This window comes from Cebidichthys violaceus, unplaced genomic scaffold, assembly GCF_023349555.1.
Source record: "Cebidichthys violaceus isolate CVI_PGR_0920_01 unplaced genomic scaffold, fCebVio1.0.p SCAF_4, whole genome shotgun sequence".
Taxonomy (NCBI): Eukaryota; Metazoa; Chordata; class Actinopteri; order Perciformes; family Stichaeidae; genus Cebidichthys; species Cebidichthys violaceus.
The window spans coordinates 1,997,407-2,020,437 of record NW_027176594.1 but is presented as its reverse complement, the minus strand read 5'-3'; the positions used below and the strand labels follow the sequence as shown (position 1 = coordinate 2,020,437).

The 23,031-nt window shown below is 43.0% G+C and overlaps 1 protein-coding gene across 1 annotated transcript; it reads left to right on the top strand.

The window, feature by feature from the left end:
- Positions 1-3,935: 3,935 nt before the first annotated feature.
- Positions 3,936-21,982, top strand: LOC137884820 (general transcription factor 3C polypeptide 1). Its single transcript, XM_068726851.1, has 40 exons — positions 3,936-4,422; positions 4,960-5,169; positions 5,262-5,438; positions 5,524-5,667; positions 6,209-6,308; positions 6,459-6,582; positions 6,885-7,052; positions 7,559-7,674; positions 8,333-8,385; positions 8,481-8,881; positions 9,029-9,097; positions 9,473-9,606; positions 9,699-9,817; positions 10,169-10,322; positions 10,700-10,803; positions 11,003-11,124; positions 11,693-12,052; positions 12,154-12,299; positions 12,722-12,819; positions 13,009-13,105; positions 13,218-13,401; positions 13,520-13,613; positions 14,230-14,362; positions 14,449-14,536; positions 14,659-14,720; positions 15,087-15,195; positions 15,288-15,430; positions 16,178-16,320; positions 16,389-16,473; positions 16,555-16,670; positions 16,765-16,824; positions 16,908-17,001; positions 17,361-17,533; positions 18,246-18,863; positions 19,029-19,168; positions 19,786-19,890; positions 20,031-20,323; positions 20,452-21,008; positions 21,098-21,284; positions 21,445-21,982. Exons 1-40 carry the CDS (start codon positions 4,202-4,204, stop codon positions 21,655-21,657), a joined length of 6,714 nt encoding a protein of 2,237 aa, XP_068582952.1. The 5' UTR covers positions 3,936-4,201; the 3' UTR covers positions 21,658-21,982.
- The last annotated feature ends 1,049 nt before the right edge of the window (positions 21,983-23,031 follow it).

Sequence of the window (23,031 nt, the reverse complement as noted above, 5' to 3'; positions counted from 1 at the left end):
TTGAACGGGCCACACTGTCGCCTCATCTGTGTGTCTCTGCTCCACTGTGTATGTATCTCTGTACTCAGTCTAGGTGCCTGCCCGCCCGCCCGGCCAGTGCCATTACTATCTAGAACGCTTGATCTGAAGCGAGTGTGAAGAAAGCCCGTGTCGTGTCCGCCTGAACTCAGCCAAAGAGCGTACCGTGCGTCCCCGTACGCCTTCATGCGTCGTTTCTGTCCAAGTCCGCGAGCGTCAGGCGTGTTCTGAAATCACGAGCAGATGGGGAATCTTCTCCCTCTTGCAGATTCCCAGACGTCAGACGTCGCAGCTCAACACTGAGCTAAAACATCTGCAGCTCATCTTAAAAGAACGGTTTGACAATTGAGCAATTATTTTCCTTTTCTCGCCGAGAGTCGGGGTGAGAAAATGAAACGCCACTTTCGTGTCTGTTTGGCAAATTTAAGAGCTACGGGCTGCAGTTGGTTAGCTTAGCATAAAGACTGGAAATAACGGCTAGCTTTGGCTTAGTGCTTTTATTACTGATTAATCTGCAAAAATATTTTTCGTGATTAATCTATTGGTCTATAAAATGTCTTCACATCACATATTATTTTTAAAAAATCACTTGTTTTTTGTCCGACCAATAGTTCAAAATCAAGATAGGCGGTTTACTGTCACATAGGATGAATCTGCATATTTTAGAACCTGACCAAAATAGCTACTAGTTGTTTTTTCGGTGTGTTATTTGATCAATTCTCAGCTGTAAATCCAACTAAACACAACCTGTTAACTAGTTGAGCCTCAGAGGTGCTCGTAGGCTTTTGTTCTGTTGTTTTGGACAGAGCCAGGCGTTTCCCTCCGTTTCCGGTCTTTATGCTAAGCTAAGCTAAGCTAAGCGGCTGCTGACTGTAGCTTCACATGAGAAGGCAAGAAATTTTAAATTATTTTTCCCAAAATGTCAAAACTATTCCTTCGAACCTCTCACATCAGCACAGTACTGCAGTGGAGGAGGTGACGGAGCGCCGTGCAGAGAGTGCACTTATCGCACACCAGCTATGGAAGCTGAATGTAATCTGACTTTTTAAAAAAAAAAAAAAAAAAAAAAAAACAACAACAACCTTTACCCGCTATGTCCTCAAAGGAAAACCCCGTCTCTGGTCCTGTAATCATGTCGAGTCTTCAGTACGGATCTCAAGCTGTCGACTGAGTGTTTTGTGTTCTCTATGCCGGTAGTTCATTGAATGTGTTCATCAAACAAAGAGGTCCTACTGTGTACGTCTTGCAGGAATGTCAAATACAATTTGTCCTGGGCTTCGGCCCAGAAAGGGAAACATAGGATCGGAAAAAAAACAAAACATATTTGTCCTCACTTCAACCCATTATGCCTTCAATATGAAATTTAAAATCTAGATATGTATTTGTTTATAATAATAAAAAAAAAAAGTGTAATTTTAATAATCACCAAGCATGTTCTTTATAAGGAATGTTTTCCTGATGAGTTGAATTATCTATTTTGTTTTCATGTTTATGTGCGAACTGCTACGGCCCTCTGATATATTTTATCCGTTTCGTTAGAACGCCCAGGGACAGTTGAATGACGACATTTGTTAAAGAGTTGTTTCTTGTGATTTATGATTCGATGGACAAAACAAACGACCGCGTCTGTCGTGTTGTCGGTTTGTGTGAAACACAGTGCCTTTATCATGTTCTCTTTCGAAAATATCTTTATTGAACCAATCCATGCTTTTATTGTTAAAAGTTTTTATTTCCAGTCGGTCCCGTTGTATTATTAGCTGCAGTCATGCTTGCTCACTTCTGTTCTGATAGATCCTCTGCTGTAAATATGTACATTATCATTTCATATATGTCTTCAGACCCGCACCACATGTCCATGGTGTTTCTGTTTTTTCGAAGGTAAACGCCAAGATGTCACTGTGCTGGTTCCACTTGTACATTTCTTTTAAAAAGGTACTTCATAATAAAGATGTTAAATAAATCATTCATCTCCTTTTCTTTGATCTGTGCTCACTTCATTTTCCTTTTATTCGCGTACTTTTCTTGCTTTAATAATAACACGTGTCTTTTTTTTTTTAAACCGTCCGCAGGTCGTTTCCACTGCAGATATTTGGACTTTTCATTGTTGAAGCACAGGTGTTACTAATAACGTTAACGACGACTCCGGTCTATTTAAGTTTGCCAACATGCACAACACCAGGACCTTGAAACCGAAGCAGCTAAATGGAATTCAGCCATCATTCATTTTATTATTTACATCTGTGCTTTTACTGCGACATGTCTTCAATTGAAAGAAGCCTATTTCTTCACTGTGCTGTTGAAGGAGGACGGATTTTCCACCATGCTATAAATACTCAAGAACTGTGTTTAAGTACAGTTTAGAGGTTCTTGTACTGAAGTATTTCTATGCTGCTACATTCTACTTCACTACGATTCAGATTCAGATTTTACTCTATTACATTAAATTGACAGCAGTTACTTTGCAGATAAAGATTTCTTTAAAACAAACATAAGTTTATGATAAATTGTAGATTATTTAAACAATGTATATGAAGTACATAGGCTATAAATTGACAAATTACATTTACTTGTGACAAAAATGCAAAATGTTAATTCTTTATTTTTAATGTAATGAGTTTTACTTTTGATACTTTCAACATATTTCGTTAACATTGTTATACTTTTTAAGAAAAACTTTGAAGGCAGGACTTTTAATGTAATCTAATTACAAGATGCGTGCAGATGTGAACCTATATGTCATTAAAAAATATATTTTGTTATTCAAACAAAACAATCCCAACTTAAGGGCCACTTAGTACTCTTTTTCTGGAGCTTTCACCAGTAATACATTATCTTCATCTGCGGACTTAGCTCAGTTGTCCTCGAGATGGTTCTTGTCCACAACCGCCACTTCATCATGTCAATAGAGTCCAAACCCCATCACTGACACCATGTGATACAGTTGAAATCTTTGGAAAAAGCAAGTAAGTGGATCTTGAGTTGGGATTTCATTTAATTAATTCCTTTTATTTTTCGATAAACTCTCAGGTTTGACTGATTTGTTGTTTTTTCCTAACGATGTGCAGTATGCTGAAACTTTAAGAAAAGATGCAACCTTTTAAACCAAAGACTGTTACTTTAATAGCACTGTTATTATACAATAAATATAAAAAAATTACCAAGTAATATTGATGTAATAGGACATTGTAGTGCAATTACAAAATAAGATTATAATAATAATATAAATAATACTATAATTCTATGTGGTTAATTATGAGGTTAGGATAGTTTTAAAATATATATTTAAATTAATAGTAAGATAATTTGATGGGCTAAAGTACAAGGTTAAGATAGTACACTTATTGTGTACTGGCAGTGGTGGAAGAAGTATTCAAATGACACAGAGCACACATAGAAAGACTCCATTGCATGTAAAGTTTCTGCATTCAAAATTTGAATTAATTAAAAGTATAGAATTTTTAGCAACAAAATGGATTTAAATCATGAGAGCAACTTTAACGTTTGATCTTATTTTAACCACTTCATTATACTGTTGTTTAATCTATAATAATGCATCATATTTTCTGACCTAATCGCATCATTTATTTTAAAATCTTTCTACCAATGTGCTCAGAATATCAAGTAGACACTGGAGAAGTTAACACAGGTGTTGGTAGTTAATTGGTAATATACATTTTCAGCCGTAATTGTACAGTAAAAGCAATATTTTTTTTAATAAAATGTGTGTGTGACAATATTAATCTGTTCAAAACCATAAAATAAACCCTTAAAAATGCGTCCATGGTAGACAATTCACAAACTTCTGTACTTGGACTCCACCTTGTGGATTCTAATTTGTATTCTTCTGTAAGAACGTAAAGTCAACGTGAGTTCAAAGTTGAAATATGACGTCATCACGTACGCAGTTACGCGCTAGATGAAAACAAATTTGGAGGAGGCATTTTTTTTGTACACAAGTTTGTTTCAATATATAAATAAATCAACACAGTCGGCTGACCCGAGAGAACTTCAGCACGCGAATCATTTAATTTAATTTATTTTTATTAACACCCGGTGAATAATTTGATGAACCCGGAACGAGCACACGAGCACGAGCTGCTAGTTAGCTATTGTTAAGCTAGCATGTTAGCTTACTGACAGCTTCAGCCCAGTCGGCGGTGGTGGTGTGCGTGGTGAGCATACTATGGAGCCGTTAAGCATAGTTGCGGATGAAGTGGCTTTGGAGGGACTGGACGGAATCACCGTTCACTCTCTGTGGATACGACTGGGCGATTTAAAGCCTGCTTTCCCCCTCAAGCTCGACGACTGCACCAAGGAGTTCCTCTGGAAGTCACTCCTCAGCAACAGCGACCTGAAGTTCTATCAACTCCCGAAGGAGAGAGACGACGTGGTGCTGTTTGACAGGTGAGTTCATCGTTCTGCGTGTGTCATGAAAGGCTCAAACACACAACTAATTAACGGTATATGATATTTACCTCATTCAGTGTCCTGGTTATTCACAGACCACACTGTAAACATGACAGTCAGACTATTTCCTTCCATAGAAACACTCTCAGTTGTCAGTTTATGAGTCTAATACAACAGCCCTGCAACAAATCAGACCTCCAATGAAAGTTATAATGTTAGTTCATGTTAATGGTCATTTGTAGACTGCACTTTGTGCTGCTCTTGAATTGTACTTAGAGGTGTTTCTATTATTTTGTCCACCCTCATGTAATTGACCACAACCACTTCTCAGCAACTGAGAGGCAGCTGAGTGTACATGAGAGTTTTTATATATTGTGTATATATAGTACTTCCCTTAATTCGAGAGTTCCAATTCAGTTTAAGAAAGACAGTAAGCACTTTGCAGGATATGCATGTTCCACCTGAGGCGTTCTTTCAGAGTTGTAATGCCCTGATGCAGATGTTGTGTTTCCGTGCACGTGCGCGTTTCTTCAGGTTTAAAGGCATCGACCCAGAAACGGGCATTGAAACGACACAGAAGTTCTCTGAGCCGCGGAAAGAGGTCTACCCGATCCATATTACTGTAGAGAACAAGGATGGGATCCAGGGCTCGTGTGCGCTCTTCAAGGAGCGGACGGATGTCACTCAGCAAGTCCGCTCCAAGTCCCTCGCCCCCTTACTCAACCTGCAGGAGGCTTTGGAAAGGTTTGTAGAGTTAGAGTATACAGACGTGTTCGACACAAGTTAATTACATTTTAGTGGAACTGTACATTTGTCTCATCCCCCCCCCTCCTCAGATATGGCCGAAAGCTCGTCGTCGTGGCGTCTCAGGCGCTGCGGTTCAGGATCCTGATTGGCGTCGACAGCGATCCTGATCTGAAGCTGAACGACGACTCTTTCTGTGTGTTGGAGCGAGTGGGCCGAGCTCGATTTCAGGGAGAGCTACAGAGGGATCTGCACGGATGCGCTTTCAAGTAGGAGACTCTCCTTTAGCGCAGCGTCGCTGAGGCTTAACAAGACGTTCACCGTGCTAACGGCCAGCGTTGTGTTTTCCGACAGGATCGATGCCCGCAAGTTGCACTACATGAGGAAGGCTCTTGTCAAACACGGACTCATCACCATGCAGTCTCACGTCACACGAGTGAATACGGGACAACAGCAGCACTCCATTCTTCTGCTGCTCAAACGCTTCCATGTGAACAGGTCTGTTTATGGTCTGTGTGTGGAGTTCTCTCTCTCTCTCCCTCTTGTAATCTCTCTAATGTGTCTTAGGTGAAGTCTCTGGCTCGGTGTCAACCCTAAATACTTTTTAGCACTAGCTATGGTAATGTCTGCCTGATGGTCAGTCCGCTGCTTTGAGCCAAACTGAGTTAGCACAACAATTACAAGATGGATTTATGGATTCATGGTTCCCAGAGGATGAAGCATGATGATCCCTGGCTTTTTGTCTAGTGCCGCCATGAGGTTCACAAACCTGTAAAAGAAACAAGCTTTCATTCAGCGCAAGTATCATTTAAGTTCACACGAGGGGAAAAAAAACAAAACAGTGGGCTTGTCATCAGTTGAAAGCATTTTTTTCTCCGCCATAGACGTGCGACTCAAGTCTTTGCAATACTGAAAATATTAAGAGGGAACAAAACTTTGTGCCACTACAAATGTGGCATTAAGATTTAGGAGCTCCTTTAATCTGTCGCCTCCCCCCCCCCATCTTTGTTTCTCCCCCTAACCCTCTCTGCTCTTTCAGGAGGACGAAGTACGACATACTGATGGAGTACGTGTCCGACATCCTCCTGCAGTCGCCCGGTCAGTTCGCCACTTTGCTGACTCTCAAAGAACACCTTTCTGTGAGTATCTCTCTGCGAGCGTCCGTGTGTGTGTGTGTGTGTGTGTGTGTGTGTGTGTGTGTGTGTGTGTGTGTGTGTGTGTGTGTGTGTGTGTGTGTGTTTGTGTCTCTCTGCGGTAATAACTGTGTGTGTGTGTGTGTTCTCTCGCAGAGCGTGAATGACCGTAGCTTTAAGCGTGTGTTTCAATACATGCGATCTGCCAAGTTGGTTGAGTACTGTCAGTACCCTCTGGAGGACTTGGATCCCGACGCCGGGCCCTGCACCAACAAAAAAGGTAACTGAATCACCAGAACGTCTGAGCACAACATGGTAGTGCATGTGTTCATTGCACACATCTGTTTGATAACAATAGACATATATATACAGAACGCCATCACAATATCAGATATAAAGTTGATTCCCAGGTGAGAAATTGCATTTTTGTGTTCCATTTACAGAGTTGCTGCTTCTTTTTATTGCCTTAAATACTTTTGATGTATTGGATTCAGCTTTTAACGATTCGTCTTAAAACGGCAAAATGAAGTCGAGAGTTTGAAATCCACAAATGCTCTGCATCCTTTCACTTTTGTTCTCCAGGGAATAAAGTGCTGGTGCGCTGTTTGAGGCTCTTGAAGCCGTACACCAGGAAGGGTGTCACTGAGGATGACGACGATGACGACGAGGACGAAGATTACAACAACAGAGCTCTCCCTTCAGAGGGGCGCATCATGGAGAAGGACGTCCTGTCACAGGCCTATCACATCGGTAGGTTGGAGTACCGTGGTTTCAATTTAACATGGCGGTCTCATGTCGGAGTCAGCAACCAAGTCGCTTTTAGATCATGACGGCAGTTTCCAACAGTCTGAATTAATCGAAAGCCTCGCATGAAGGCTGCAGAGGGTTAAATACACACACAGAGAGCTATTTCATTCTCCTATGCACAGAATAATGCACAAGGACCTTCGGTATCGAGGAACTTTTTCACGCAAAATGCTTTACACACCACATGTGAGCAGATGGGAATTAACTACCAACTTAAAGTCATTCAATGCACTATTTTTCTTTATAAAACAGGCAGACAAATGATCTAATAAACAAGGCTACTGATGAGAAAATGTACTCACACTGGTGATTTATTGAGGACATTCTCCTTTCATGATGTCATTACTGTCTTCAGCAGTGATCAACCTCTGTCAGCACTTTACCCTCAAATCTATTGTTTCTATTAATTCTTTAAAAATCCCTTTGCATTTTTGGTTGTTGTAATGCAGTGTTGTCCTGCGGTACAAAGGGAATCACCCAGCGTGATATCGGGATAAGAATGAATGTCGGTAAGCTGGAAGCTCGTATGATTTGCCGAAGGCTGGAGAGGGACGGTGTGATTAAGGTAAGACCTACATTGTTAATACAATGTTTCTTATATAGAGAGGTTTTTTTTAAATCAATTGCTGCCAACCAAAAATAGTATTTTTTTGTATGTATTACTTCTTCTGTTTAAAGTCTGTAAGAGTACTTAATGTGCAGTTTGAGATATTGTAAAAAGAAATCTTACATAACAGGAAGTTAGCTTGCGAATGCAATCATGTTGGAAGCCGACTCTCAATTGTCGGATGTGTTTTTGGGCTTCCCGCCCATGTGACCTGCACCAGCGGTCCACCGCCGCAAAGGAAAGCCCGTCCTCTGTGAGCCGCTGCGATGAGCACCAGACACGATCCAATCAACGGAAGATTGTTTTGGCCTCAGACGCTCGTAGATCTGTTTCGTTTTGGGCAGAAAATGGTGTTTGCTTTTCTTTCCTAACTTGTCTTTGTGGCGAGTTATTGGCCGCAGACGTGCAACAGAAACATGTTAGGCTTAGATAAGGCTGCTGATGCTAATATGCGACCTGTAATTTACCACGCTGGATTGTATTCTATGTTGAGTCTTCTCCATAGAGGAGGTGGACACATTAAGGGAAACACTCTATAATGTGGTCCAGTCCAGCCTCAAAATAAACCATAAAACTGAGCTTGTTTTGAATGCATGTGATGTGTTTCACCCTGCAGGGTTTCATGGTAGACGCGGGTCGGCAGAGGACCACAAGATTCATCAGCCACACGTGTGTTTATCTATCAACAAGTGCAGATTTCTAAAGTCTAATATTTAACGCCGCATCGTATCAAATACTGTTGTTCCGCTCGCTTCCCCTGACAGGTGTGTCGGTGTGAGTAATCAACTCCAGCTGGTTGCTAAAGAGCAGGAACGGAAGAAGCTCCTTTACTCTGCGCCGCAGACGTCGGGCGCCGAGCCGCCCGCCCCTAAAACGCCGTCGGCCTCTAAGGCTAAGACGGCGGCAGAAAACGGCAAGCCCCGCGCGGCAAAGAAGATTCAGAAAGCAGCAGCAGGAGGAGGAGGAGGAAACGAGGATGCGGAGGAAGCCGGGCGGAACTGTGGCGATGGAGAGGTGGAGAGAGCGGATGAAGGCTTGGATGGAGAGGGAGGCGAAGCAGGAGGAAAGTCAGGAGCTCAAAAAAAGACGGCAGGAGGGAAAAGCAGTGTGAAGACGAATCAGACACAAACCGAGATCTCCATCGTGCAAATTCCACCGGTTAAATGTGAGTACTCAGTTTACCTTTCACAACAGACAAATACAAGGAACGCCGAAATTCACATCCTGACTGCGACCCGTGAGAACCAAAGTATTTGTTGAATGGGCAGCTAGAGCTCTTCATCCCACTTCTTTATTTTCTGTCGTCACTCAGATGAAACTCCAGCCGGCAGCGAATGCACGGCCAGTACGACCCCGGACTCAGAGTCCACTCCCAGAGCAGGTAGTGTGCAGAATTGATCCTGAACACGCTTCACTTCATCTACAGTCCGGCAACAGTCGCACTTCACTTAGTCTTCTGTCTCGCTGTCCACAGTCAGAAACAATGCTGCTAAAAAATGAGCAAATCTTAAGCTAATGATGACTGATTTTGTTTGACACTTAGACTAGAGATTCACTTTTTGCAATTTTCTTGGTCGATTCCAATTTTTACAGAACAAATCTCAAAATACAAATGTCTCCACCTTACTGGACTGAGCGGTGTTTGTTAGTGTTATTTATTCAGAATTAAAGTATTTTTAAATGATGGATGTATGTTATATGTGTGTTTTTTTTCTCTTTATTTAATTCTCTTTATTTTTTATATTTTTTTTTTTAGAACAAGCTGGAGTTAAGGTGGAAGACTCCATCTCCAGTCCTGCCAGCCCTTTACCTGAGGGTGAGGAGGTGATTGCAGCCGGTATCCCGGTGGACAACAACATTGTGGTCGTTAAAGATGTTTGCAAGCCGCGGGTCAGTGTGATGGATTGCTTTTCTCACTGTTCTCTTCCAGCAGTTTGAGGTCAGCAGTGTTAGAAGTTAACAGTCGGACCCTCTTCCCGCAGGCTCGGAAGAAATCCAGGAGGTCCGTGGCGAGGTCTCATGAGACGTACCGCCTGCTGAGGAGGAGGAACCTGATCATCGAGGCGGTCCGCAGCTTCAGGATCATCGAGGGGCTTTTCCCGTCAGTTTGACTTAAATGCTATCATTTAAACCCAGAGTTTGGATTTTGTTGGGGGGGTTGTATGAGGTACTTATCCATAGTCGGTGTATTATCTACAGTAGATGGCACCAGACCAGACACTTGTGTATTCTGCGAGGTAGAAGAACTGTTTCTTCTGTGCTGATACTCTTGTCTGTCTCTCTCCAAACTGAGGGCGTGCTGACCGCCATCTACTGTAGGCAACACCCTGACTGTGGATAACCACCTCACACAACCCCACTCCAATACATCTGAACTATCCCCTTTTAATTTCAAAGCATTTTATTGCCCAGTAAGAGGGGAGATGAATGTCAACGCGCTGTCTTTCTCCAGGCTGCAGAGGATCATCAATGACGAAGAGAAGCAGGATGGAATGAACACTAAGTGTTGCAGGAAGACTATTTTACGTCTCGTGGACAATCTGTCTCGAGAAGGCTTACTGAAGGTGTACAAGACCACCATCGTACAGGACGGGATCACCAAGAAGGTAAAAGTACTCATCGCACCTCGACGGTTAGTTATATTTTCTAGCTTGTTGTCATTTGGCAGCTGTTTTCTCTTTTTAATTGCATCCCCTGCCTAAATACAACTACCGACATTACATACTTTATAGTGAAGGCCTCTTTTGGATCTTTATTAAATGACAGTTTGAGTCAATTTTAGTTTTTTAAGCTGTTAAAGGAATAGTTTGGCACTCATGTCTGACCCAGTTGGTGTTTGGCTCATTCAGAAAAAGAAAACCAGCAATAAGAATACATGTAAGAGAAGCCTTTAAGGCAGTTTCTTCTTCAGCACAAAAGCACACTCGTATATAACAAATGTACCACTTACACCTCCTCTCTCTGTCTGATGTTCTTTTTGCAGCTTGAGATGGTCGTTCATCCGTCCATTCTGCCCAACGATGACATAGTGAGCCGAGTCATTGAACAGGCCCGCTTCAAAATCTCCAGCTCTTACTCGGCTTTACGGTGAGCTCAAAACAAATGCTTCGTTGAGGAATGTGTGTTTTCCCGCTGCTCTCCCACTGTGCGATTCCTTTGACTGTACTTGGATTTTGTCAGTTTCTCAGTCTAAATGTTCTGCCTACTCGACCCGGTCTTGTGTCCTGTTTCATGAGCCTCTGTTCAGCCGTGTCTCCCTCCGTCCCCTCTGGTCTTTGTCCCTCAGGCTGCAGCACGCTGAAGAGAAAGCCAGAGAACAAGCCAAAGGGTCCGAGGACGCGAGCGACGGCACGTCTAAAGACCAAAAGAGAGAGAAGAGACAATCCGACGAGTTCAAGCCCACAACAGGTTCTGTTTCACGGCGTGTTAGAAGAGCAGCGAAATGGGAGGAGACGCTTCGGTCGGGATGGGGTCTGGAGGTCTATTCTTCTGGGTCCAGTTCATTTCAGGGGCCAGTTAAAGAGAGAACTTTTGATTTTGAATTCACAGTTGGGGAAAAATACTTTTCGATCCTGCGACTTCACCCACTTTGCTGCTCTACTTAAGTGTCTTTTAGACTGAATATTTATGCAAGGCTTGGAGTTTCATCATTTTAGAGGCAAGGCCACTTAGCCTTTGGTTGTTTGGTGTTGTCAATCCTTTGAGGGCACAAAGGCCAGAGCAGTCAGTCCATCACATAAAACAATGACTTTAAGAAATAGTTTATATTTAATGTTGCAGAGGGAACACAATCTCAACAACAGACACTGTCTCTTTCCTGTTAATATGTTTTTTTAGACACCAGAGGAGAATTTCCTGCCCTGTATATGCACTGAAATGATATACTCAAGATCAGATTCCAGTTTCCTTCTAAATCTTTGTCAACTGTTCATCGTTTTGTTCTTTATCTTCTCTCTACCTCTGCTTTTTTTTTTAGTTCGGGGTTTGGGGAAGACCTTTGGCTTCCAGCCTAAGATGCATCGTCTGCGTCTTGTTCATAACTTCCTCTGGTACCTGATTTACGGCCATCCGGACCGACACGACTCCGCTGACTTCCAGTCCATCGCTCAAACGCCAGCAGACGTAAGGTGCTCTGATCCCGACGCCAAACATCCAAAAGAGTCCACGAGCAAAAGCGGACGAACGCGGCCGTCTGGAAAAGCCGCCTCTGGCTCTGCGGACCGACAAACGGCAGATTCTACAAAGTCTAACTTGGCTGTGACGTTATCATCGGGTGATGACGAGGATGATGTGAAGGATAAAGCAACACCTGCAAACTCTCTGTCTGACTTGAAAGGTGAGACTGCACATTACGCATATTATTAGTTATGTGGACAAGAGTTTCTCTTTTAGGGCAGGACTGTGATCGAACCGCCTCATTCTCCCCGTCTCTGACAGTGTACGCCGACGAAGACTCCTGGAAGAAATTCATGCCTCCTGTCCGATTACACAAGGAGTTCACCAGCGGCTGGGCGATGGTGGGAGACCTGCTCCTCTGCCTTCCTCTCTCCATCTTCATTCAAGTCATTCAGATCAATTATCAGGTGAGAAAACAAACCGTATTTCTTTCTTTTTCTTTTTTTTAAAGAATGCTTTTAGAGGACAGACGACAGAAAATTAATTTTTGAAGGAAGATACAATAACGATAAGTTTAGAGCAGGAAAAACATTAAAATAACCATAAATAATCAGGTGAATTATTATCATCGCTGCGACATCTGTCTACGTTTCTATAAATAAATGTGTTGGGTGTTGATTGAACTCAGTGATTGTTTTTTTGCTCATATAGTTTGTGTTGTTGATGAATTGCATTGATTTGTACTCGGGAGGCGATTCTAATATTTAGTGTACTCTTGATATAAACGGGGTGGACAAAGTAATAGCTGGACCGAATAAACTGAATGTACAGCTTATGAAGACAGAAACATGCGGAACATAAGAACACATCTGCTGCTTTGTGTCCACAGGTGGATGGACTGGAGGAATATCTCAACGATCCTGTGAAGCAACACCATCTTATTAGAGCGCTGCCCGCCAGAATGAAGAGACAGCTGCTTTACAAACGGTGACTCTCTCTCGCTCGCTCTCTCTCTCTCGCTCTCTCTCTCTCTCTCTCTCTCTCTCTCTCTCTCTCTCTCTCTCTCTCTCTCTCTCTCTCTCTCTCTCCCTCTCTCTCTCCCTCTCCCTCTGCTTTCTCTGTAAAGCATCGTGACTGTTCATTCTAAATGGAGTATTTGTGTGTTCTCTACATCAGGAGATACATCTTCTCTTTTCATGAGAACCTGCAGAAGTTGGTCTACATGGGTCTGCTGCAGTTTGGTCCTGTGGAGAAGTTCAAGGAGAAAGACCAGGTACACAGAAACTGAGATTTCAAAAAAAAAAATCAAATCTATTGATCAAAATGAGGTAAATTCTCTTTTCACGTGCGTCATATTTTCTTCCTCCACATCTGCTCTAATCCAGGTGTTTGTGTACCTGAGGCGCAATGCCGCCATAGTCGACACCACCAGCGCTGAGCCTCACTACTGGCTGGTCACCGAGTCGCCCGACAAACCATTTGAGAGGCGCCGGTACACATTTAACAAGGTGGAAGACGTCGAAAACTACTGGTTTGACCTGATGTGTGTCTGCCTCAATACACCCCTGGGTACATGCACACACGCGCACATAAAAAGCAGAATCTCTCACAGCACTGGCAACCACATGGAAAAAGATGATTTTCAATTGATAAGATGGACCCATCTCTCTTTGTTTGCATTTTTTAGGGGTAATCCGCAGTAAGAGAAACGCAGATGAAGAAACGGCTCCTTCCTTTGTGCACGAACGCAACGTGTTTGTGGGATTGGCATACCTGCTAAAGTAAGTGGAGTCTCTGTAAGACGAAGCAGGTTTATTTGTGTCGCGGCTTATAACAACACGGCAATTCAACGTGATTTACAGAAGAAAAGATGTAAAACAAACACAAGGAAATATAATAAGACGCATAAATAGGATTTTAAAAAGAGTAAAATAAGATATAAGCTGAAATAGAATTAGACAAATCAAATAGTGTAAAATAAACAGTAAGGGGAAGATTAAGAAAAATACACTGGATCTATGCAGTATTAATGGTGTATAATGGATAAACCAAACGTAGTATTTTTAAAATCAGGCTCTGTCACGGCTGAGCGCCAGCATGCAGACGTGACAGAGCACCCAAAAATATCGTGCAGTTTGCTGCAGCCGTGTGCGAGATTATCCGTGGACAGACTCAGAGATGCACACACAAACTCCCTCACACGACAAGTCTCTCCTGGCGGAGATCATAATAGTGACGTTACCGTGACAACATGAAGCAAAACACGTTGACAAACTTCGAAACACAAAAAAAAGAACATGTTGGAGCAGCGTGTCATCACCAGTGTGTCGCATTGATGTGTAATTGTGTCTGTACTCACACACACACACACACACACACACACACACACACACACAGGGGCTGTCGTGAAGCGTGTGACGACTGGTCGATACCAGGAGACGGTAAAGGAGCCGGCGGTCTGGACTCTGAATTCTTTGCTCATCTTAAACGCAACTGGCTGTGGACCAATCACCTTCTCGCTGTCAAAACGGTACGCAACGGTGTGTATGTGCATGAAGTGGCAGACTCCAGAATATTAAACATGGCCTCATGTTTGTGTTTTTTTTTTTTTTTCAGGCCCCGAGTGGTTTGGCGGCGAAGGAGAATAAAATCAGACTGAAGAGCCTCTTGACTAAAAATGCTCTCAGGATTGCACTTAAAGCTGGTGAGTCACTGCTTGAAACTAAAGCACTTTTAAAGACGTCTTGTGTTAAATCGTGACTTAGCTTTCACAGCCCTGTGTTACAATAATCAATAAAATGCTTTCTACGCGTCTCTGTGTAACAGGAGGAACTGCTACACCTCGTTACGTGACCGCCAAGAGGCCGCTGATAACAGAAACTGTGGTGGTATGAGCTCAATTGGTTCCATTGTATTATTGTTGCGTTATCCTCATATACACCTAGTTGCCAGTGTATTAGCTACACATAGTCTAATACAACTGTCCCGTAAAAGATCCCACACGACGGTTATAATGTTCCATTATTGTTGAACGTGTTCTAGAGGTGTTGATCCTATGTGATTATTTTGGAGGTTGTAGTTTGTGTTGAATAAACCTCATGAGTGGGATGGACAGAATAATAGAAATGCCCCGTCTCAAAACGGTGTGGGTATGTGAGATCGACACGCTTGACTGATTCCTACGTCTAGTTCAGACTCAGCTGTTGGTGACAGAGTTCAGGCTACAAACAGTACGACGCTTGTTTTCTATCCAGGTGGATGTTGAGCCTGCTTCCAGAAACCAGCGGGTGGTCGGAGGAAAGAAACAGAAGAGGAAGAGAAGCAAAAAGGAGGTCGTCAAGGCCTCACGCAAGAAGAAGAAGGGTACAGTATGAGCATTAGGAATGGACTGAACACGGACAGCTTACAGAGAGTGTGCCGGTCTGATTGTCTGTATTTTTTTTGTTTGCCCAAAGAGCCCAAGAAACGCACCCCTGCCCACGACGAGGCCGACCACCGAGCCTTAAAAATGATGACCAGACAGAGAGTCTACTGGTCTCTACAGGAGGACTCACTGATGATGCTCTGCAGTGTGGCCACACACCTGCTCAACAGCAAAGTACGCACACACTAACGCCTGAAGTAGTGTTTGCTTTTTGTCTTGAGACCGCTTCAAACTAAATAGTTCCTCCTTGTTAACGGCCTCTTTACCCATTGCATAGGCCTTTGTCTGCTGCTCATGAGCAAATAGGCCACTCCCTCTTGTTGTATTTGAATAATTTGTAGAGGTAAAGTTATCCTGTAGTTTAAAAATGGCAATAGCAAACATTATTTTTCCTGATTCCTTTCCTCCCAAGATAATTCTGAGGGGTCACAAGATTGTTAAATTGCAAGAATTTTTTTATATTTGCTACAAAAATTTTAGTTTTTCTGTTTCCCCCATTTTGGCAATTTTTTATTTTGTTGAATATTGGACAAGTTGCTGCCCTGTAAAAACCATTCATGTCCAAAACATCACGTTTTCATCAGCCTAGTTTACAGCTTTGTGACTTTGTGATTTTTCAGCTGATACGTTTATTACTTTAAATGGTTTATTTAGCTTTAAATGTCTAAAAAAAAAAAAACTATATTTTTATAATAATAATATAAAAAAATGTGTCACTCATAATGATGAACCCACAGAGAATTATCAGCTGAATCTGCAGCTTCCTGAAAAATATTTGAAAGAATTCTGACATGAACAGTTAAACCATTACAGATGTTTTGAACGTTCAACAATGGTGTAACTTTTTAGGATTTAACGACTCGCTTAAGAGCCAGGATCAGCTGTTTGTACTCGTTTCAATGTTTCGTCCATGTGTTTCAGTTAAAGAGGCCGTACGTACCTTACTGCGTGGTGAGAGACCTGCTCCACGCAGAGTTTGAGATATCGATGGATAAAACATCCGTCGCCGTCGGCCGTCGCACCCGATACATCCTGAAAAACCCTCAGACGCTTCTGAACTACAGGTCGGTACTAATAGAGGAAACACTCATTCATTAAACCTGCAGTTTGATTCATCGGCTGTGTGTTGCAGGATCTGCCTGGCTGAGGTTTACCAGGACAAACCTCTGATGAAGCTGTTGGAGTCGAAGAAACCCACTGATCCAAACAGTCCAGATGTGCGTTGTTTTTGTTTTGTTGATATTTTTTTTTTAAGTTAACTTGTTGCTGTTCCCTACATAATGTTTCCGTCGTTTCAGGACTGTGGTAAGTCGTTCTCTGAGTACGCCAGGCTGCTCCGACAGAAGTTCAGCGCCGTTCTCCTGAGCACTCGTGACGTGGTCATGCCGGACACAAAACGCCAGCTCTTCTCTCGGTAGGAAGAGGGGGAGGTTTCGATGCGCTGACTCGAGGAAAACGAAGAAAGCCGAGTGCAGGATGTGACGTAACGGCGTATCTGTGTGTTACAGGTTCAAGGTCTCGGCAATAGAGAGCAGAAAGCAGGTGTCGTGGAAAGACACTCTCAACTGGTGAGGATTCAATTTGATTTTCTTCTACTTAATACATTTTGAATATGGTTGTAGTTGATTGATCGTTTTGTTGTCCATTGCAGCTCAGATGACATTCACGCCATAGTGTTGCACAACTTGATCCAGAGCACTCTGGCCATGACCAACTGTCAGATGAAGTCGTCCAGATCCTTTCAGGTACGGCCATCTTTCATTTACCTCCTCTTGTTCGTTAAAGGTGCGGTTAGCGATTCTACTCCAGTTTTTTGTCAAATTTGGTGATTTTTTTTTTATTTAACTCACCCGTTTAAATTATATTTAGGCTTAAAGTTAGGTCTAACAAATAAACTGTGGAGCACATTTCATGAGCACAGCACTACAAAGTGCTTCTCATAGACTTAATGAGTGTGAAACCACCATTGAATAGAAATAAATAAGAGTCTTGAGCTGCTTTTTAAAGTGATCCGTTTGTCTCTGTTCTCACTCTCCTTTCGTCAGACACTGTTAGATAGAAAACACACTCAACCCTCTGATTAACCACCTGTCCTCTTTCTTAGACCTTCCACATGTACAGTAAGTATAACCAGGAGCTGCTGTGCCAAGTGTTCATACAATGCAGGAAGAGGGGTCTGGTCAACCGCCGGCGTATCAATCAGCCGTTTGGGCCCAAGAAGAACCGAGCGCTGCCCATCCTGCCCATGTCCTACCAGCTGTCCCAGTCCTACTACAGGTACACAGAGGTTACTGCGAATACTCAGATTACTTGTACTAGTGTACGTCATTTCTTTTACAAAACATACCTGGCTAAAATGTGTCGTAAAATGTCATTAAATGTTCCAAAATAATATTAAATTAATAATAAAGAATATTAAATATTAAACATTCTTTATTTTATATGTATTAGTTCCGCTACATTCCTATTTAAATTACCCATTTATTTTTTAATTTTACATTTTTCCATTTAATTTTTATTTTTTAGTTCTATTTATAATATTTTTATTTATTTTAATATTTATTTATTCATGCATTATTTTCCCACCTGTTTTGTCTTTGGCATGTAAAAAAATAAATAACATTGCTGTTCTTAAGATGTGATGGAAACACAAACAAAAAGCTACTGATGTCACTCCTGAGTTTAGTTTCCTCTGAATATTGGTGGTGAGACGACCATCTTAAACCATCTAAAACCATCTTAAACCATCTAAAACCATCTTAAACCAATCTAAACCATCTTAAACCATTTAAAACCATCTAAAACCATCTTAAACCAACCTAAACCACCTTAAACCATCTAAAACCATCTTAAACCAATCTAAACCATCTTAAACCAACCTAAACCATCTAAAACCGTCTAAAGTCTTAATATTGAAATCATTGCCACGCTATCTTACTGTTTGATTGTAAAGCTCATTGACCACGCCTCTCCCTCTCCTTCCTGGCAGGTGTTTCTCGTGGCGCTTTCCTCACTTGCTGTGCACCGATTCCTTCCGCTTCTTGAGGAATCTGATCAACAACGGGACGGGAGACGGCAAACCCGTTGTCGAGTTCTACCACGAAACCGAGAACCGGTCAGAGAGCGGCGAGGAAGTGATGGAGAGAAGAGCGGGGTCGGAGAAGAAAAAAAGACAAAGGAAGGAAGACGGACGAAGACCGGTGAGCGAACCAGAGGTACAACCGGACACGGCAAACGGTGCCTCCACAAAGGAAGGAGAGAACGACCACAGTAACACGGAAGGAGAGGAGAAGTTGATGGAGGTGAGCGACGAGACAACTGAGACGGCGAGCAAAGCGGACCAACGGACAAACCCAGAAGATGACCTCACCGCTGGTTCTGTTGAAGATCAGCCGAGCGGAGAGCAGCAGACCGACAATCGTCCGCTCAAAGAGGAGGAGCCTCCAGATGTGTCGGAGATGCTGCGGTTCTCCATCGACTCTCCGGGTGGAGCCTGTTTGGTGTCTCTCAGCCTGATGTCTCTGGGACTGCTGAGTGTCTACTTGTCCATACCGAAACAGATGGTGGTGGTGGACAGCAACCTGGTGGACAACGATGTAGTCAAGAGGTGAGTCCAAATCCGTGTGCAACCATCGCTGCATGTTCTTGTAGTTTGTCCGGTGTAACAGGAAAAAGAGCGCCACAAATGACAAAGTGAGTCACTGTTGTTAACACAAGTTGTTAACACTGTTAAAGAGATAATGATGTTGAGGAAAACCTTTTTGTTTTGCAGTATGGCCGCTCTGGAAGACGAGGACGATGACGATGACGATGGGGAGGAGTGTGACGGGAGGAAGAAATTAGAAGTGAAGGCGCATCAGGCGTCTCACACCAACTACCTGATGATGCGCGGATACTGCTGTCCTGGCATAGGTAGAGTTTACGTTTTATACTTTACTTAAAAATGTATAGTGCACATGTTTTTTCTCACTCTGGATGGCAGAAAAGTAAAGTTTATTTTATTAGCAGCATCTGTTGAATCACTTTGCACTGGATTTAACAAAGTAGAAAAGTAATGAAGCAACGATGACTTTTTGTGAAACGGTACAAATGTTTAGTTTTCTATTTCTCACACGGACCGCAGCTAAAGAAATGAAACGTATTAAACAATAATTAAATTAAATATGCTTAAAAGTGTTTCTTAATGTAATTTAAAGTGTCTCAATACGCTTGACGTTTTTAGAAAAAGACAATAGCAGATGTTAAACATATTAAATCAAGCAATGAATTGGTTGAAGAGTAGGTAGAATTTTAGTCCAAGATTTTATTTCTTTGATTAAAGCAATAATTCATTTTTCGAGCAAAAATGCCAAACAATCTCTTTTTTTTTTTTTTTTTTAGCTCCTTAAATGTGAAGATTGTCTGTTTTTATGTCATAAAATTAACATTTTTGTGTGAAAAATTAAAGGTAGATTAGTCGGTAAAAGAAAATAACAGTCAGCTGGAGCCCTATTCAGATTCATATAATGCAGATTTTGCTTTGTTTCTAGTCAAAATCCGTAACCTCAACACCAGTGATAACATCGTGGTGGAGTCGTGTATTATCAGCTTGCGGCTGCGAGACACACCCGCTCACCACCTGTTCAGTACAGAGAGTAAGTATCAACGCATGTGAGACACACACACACACACACACACACACACACACACACACACACACACACACACACACACACACACACCGCTTCATCTGCAGAAAATAACTCTTGATTTACTTTTCTTCCTTCATTCTTAGGCTCCCCGCCGCTGGACTTAACTAAATGCGGTCCGTCCCTGCTGCCCTTCGTCCTCACCTACTTCACCCGCTCCCCCTCCTCGCGCTCTGCGACCAATGTGAAGGAGTGTGACGAGCGTTTGATTCAGCAGAGAGGATACACTCCTCAGGACATCAAAGCATGCCATCAGCTCAGGAGGAGCTTAAATGATGCTGGTGAGAATGGCTTGGACATACGGGACCTCTACCAGAACCACGTACACCTGGTGGAGCCGTGGTTGGGATGCACCAGGAGCCTGCAGCAGTACTTGAAGGTAAACGCCTGTATAACGCAGGGACAGCTCACTCCAAAACCAGAAATGACATTAGGTGAGGGGTTTGGCAAACAATTGGTTTTCCTAGTTTCTTTTGCCTGATCTGTATTTTTCCCTTTTTGCTCCAGGAGTTACAAGAAGATGGCCAGGTGATAAAAGTCGGGGGTTTGGGCGTCCGTTGGGTGCTCATGAGGCACGCTGATCCGTGGCTGCTGACTGTGAACTCCAAGCAGTGGTCCCAGTCCCGCTTCTCGTCCGAGAGACACCCGTTTTTGGAGAATGTCCACAACATCCCCTTCATGCGCAAGAGACCCAGGCTAAAGATCCGACAGGAGACCGAGGAGCCGCCCGCGAAGAAAGCGGCTGTGGCCGAACGAGAAGGCGAGGACAGACGGGACTCGGGGGGAATGTCGAGTGACGCGACGAAAGAGGGACCGAACGAGGAAGAACAGCTGGAACAGCTGGAGGAGCAGCCAGGTGAGGGGAGCGGAGACAAATCGTCCAACTTGGAGGAAGAGGGAGGAAAGCCGATGCAGCCCGAAGAGGACAGAGAGCAGGAGACGGCGGAAACTGAGGGAAGACGGGAAGAAAAGAAAGATCGTAGAGTCCGAACGAGCAGTGTAAACGCTGAAAGGGAGGAAGAAGCGTGCCCTCTGCCAACAACACCAGCCGGTGTCGATCATGAGTGAGTGCAGAGCGATCATCTAACCGCAGTTAAAGAGGCGTGTCCCTTTTTCTTGTCTTGTCATCTCTTTTCCCCTCTGATCCACACAGGGAAAATGTGAGCTTCATCAGCCGGCCGTGGCGCATGGTTGACGGCAATCTGAACCGGCAGGTGTGTAAGGGCATGCTGGAGGCCATCATGTACCACGTCATGTTCCGACCCGGACTCACGCAGCAGACCCTGGTGGAGCATTACAAAGACGTGTTGCAGCCGATGGCGGTGCTCGACCTGATGCAGGTAAACGGGATCGCGTGACGGTCCACGGTACGCTAGGTTGTTTCATATCAGCTGATGAACTCGTCTCCGGTGGATTTTTATTCATAAGTGATTTACATAGTTCAAATCTACCTTTTGAAATATTTTTTTTAATACATTCCCCTCATTGTCTCCTCCACAGGCGCTCATAGACATGGGCTGTGTGACGAAGAAAACGATGTTTAAAGCTTCTAAACCCTCGCTGTTCGCCCGCTCTGTGCGCCAGACGAGCCCGGACACGAAAGAGAAGGTGGAGGATCCGGGTCAGGTGTTCTATGAGCCCACCATCAGCTGCTGCCTGCGGCTCAGTCAGGTGTTGCCCAACGAACGCCACTGGAACTACTGCATTCCGTGAAGGTCGGACCGTATCTGGCATCACACGTTCTGTACTTGATGAAAGGCTTAAGTTGAGTAAAAAGTTGTTACAAGCCTAAATAATGTGATTTTACAGAATGTTTCATGTCATCAGGTTCTTTGACAGATTTCACTTCTGGTTTTACAGAACGAGGATTTCTTTTTACATTTTTTCTCTGTACATTTTGTTTTGTTGTCAAACTTTTTCTCAGAATTTAAATAATTAAAAAGTAATTCTAAGACAAAAAGTTTTTGTTCCTTTTATTTTTTGTATGCTAAATAACATTTTAAATTATTAATAAAAGTGCATTACATTACATTCTTGACTTATACTTGTCCGTGTTCATGTTTGTTCTGTTCACACACTGCTCAGACCCCCCCCCCCCCGAGAAAACGAATGCCAGTAAAGTAGCCTCTGGCTGATTGGAGGGTCATAGGGTCATGATTTTACAAATGATTGCCGCTTGCGTATTGAAGTTAAATTTGAGAATCCAGCAGGACTCCCACAAGCTCATGCATGAGTCGCAAATGAGCGAGGACAAAGTGTACCGGTGATGCATCTTCCAGCTGTTTACTGCAAGGATGCAGAAGAAGTGCACAACGTTTGATCTCGGTGCGTGTTGGACTCCACCGAGATTGTGCATTGTCATTGATTTCCATCCTCCTCTTCATGCACAGAGTCCCTTAGGTGCAGCTGATCTGCCTTTTGCCAATAATTTATATCTGCTGGATTCATTAGACGGTTTCTTTGAGCCAAACTGGGGCTGTTTGCTGCCCTGTGTGGAGCGTAGAAACACACTTGCCGGTGCTCTAGCTAACATTTTAGCTTGTGCCCTTTTTGAATCGCAGCTGATTCCACCACTAATCAATGTGTTCCTACACGCACACAGAACCTGGATAGCTTCATGTTTTTTAAAGATTAAGCCGATCACACCGAAAAGAAATGCTGTATTTCTCAAAATGATGTTCAATTGAAATTATTTGTGCCGCCCAAAATCACAAATCGGAAAACGTTACAGTCTTTACAGCATACGACATCTTCTGTCCCAGGACCCTCGCTTCAGAACAGGAAAACTCCCCAAATAAAGCCTTTTGATGTTGAAGGTTATCCCCCAAACACATGAAGAGACTTTCCAACTTTCCTTAATGAATGGGGGGGGGGAGAAGTGAGTGGGAGAAGACACTATGATGACAATAATATGTCAAAAAACTAAAACTTTGTCTTCTTTCTTGCCTCTGCTTGCACAGAGAAAACGAGGTTGAACACATTGAAATTGGAATGACATCACTTTGCAAACAGTAAAAAGTGAAGGGTGGAATTTGTCATATAAGTCCACTTTCATACTGCTATCTCCCTTGGAGATAAAATGGCAAC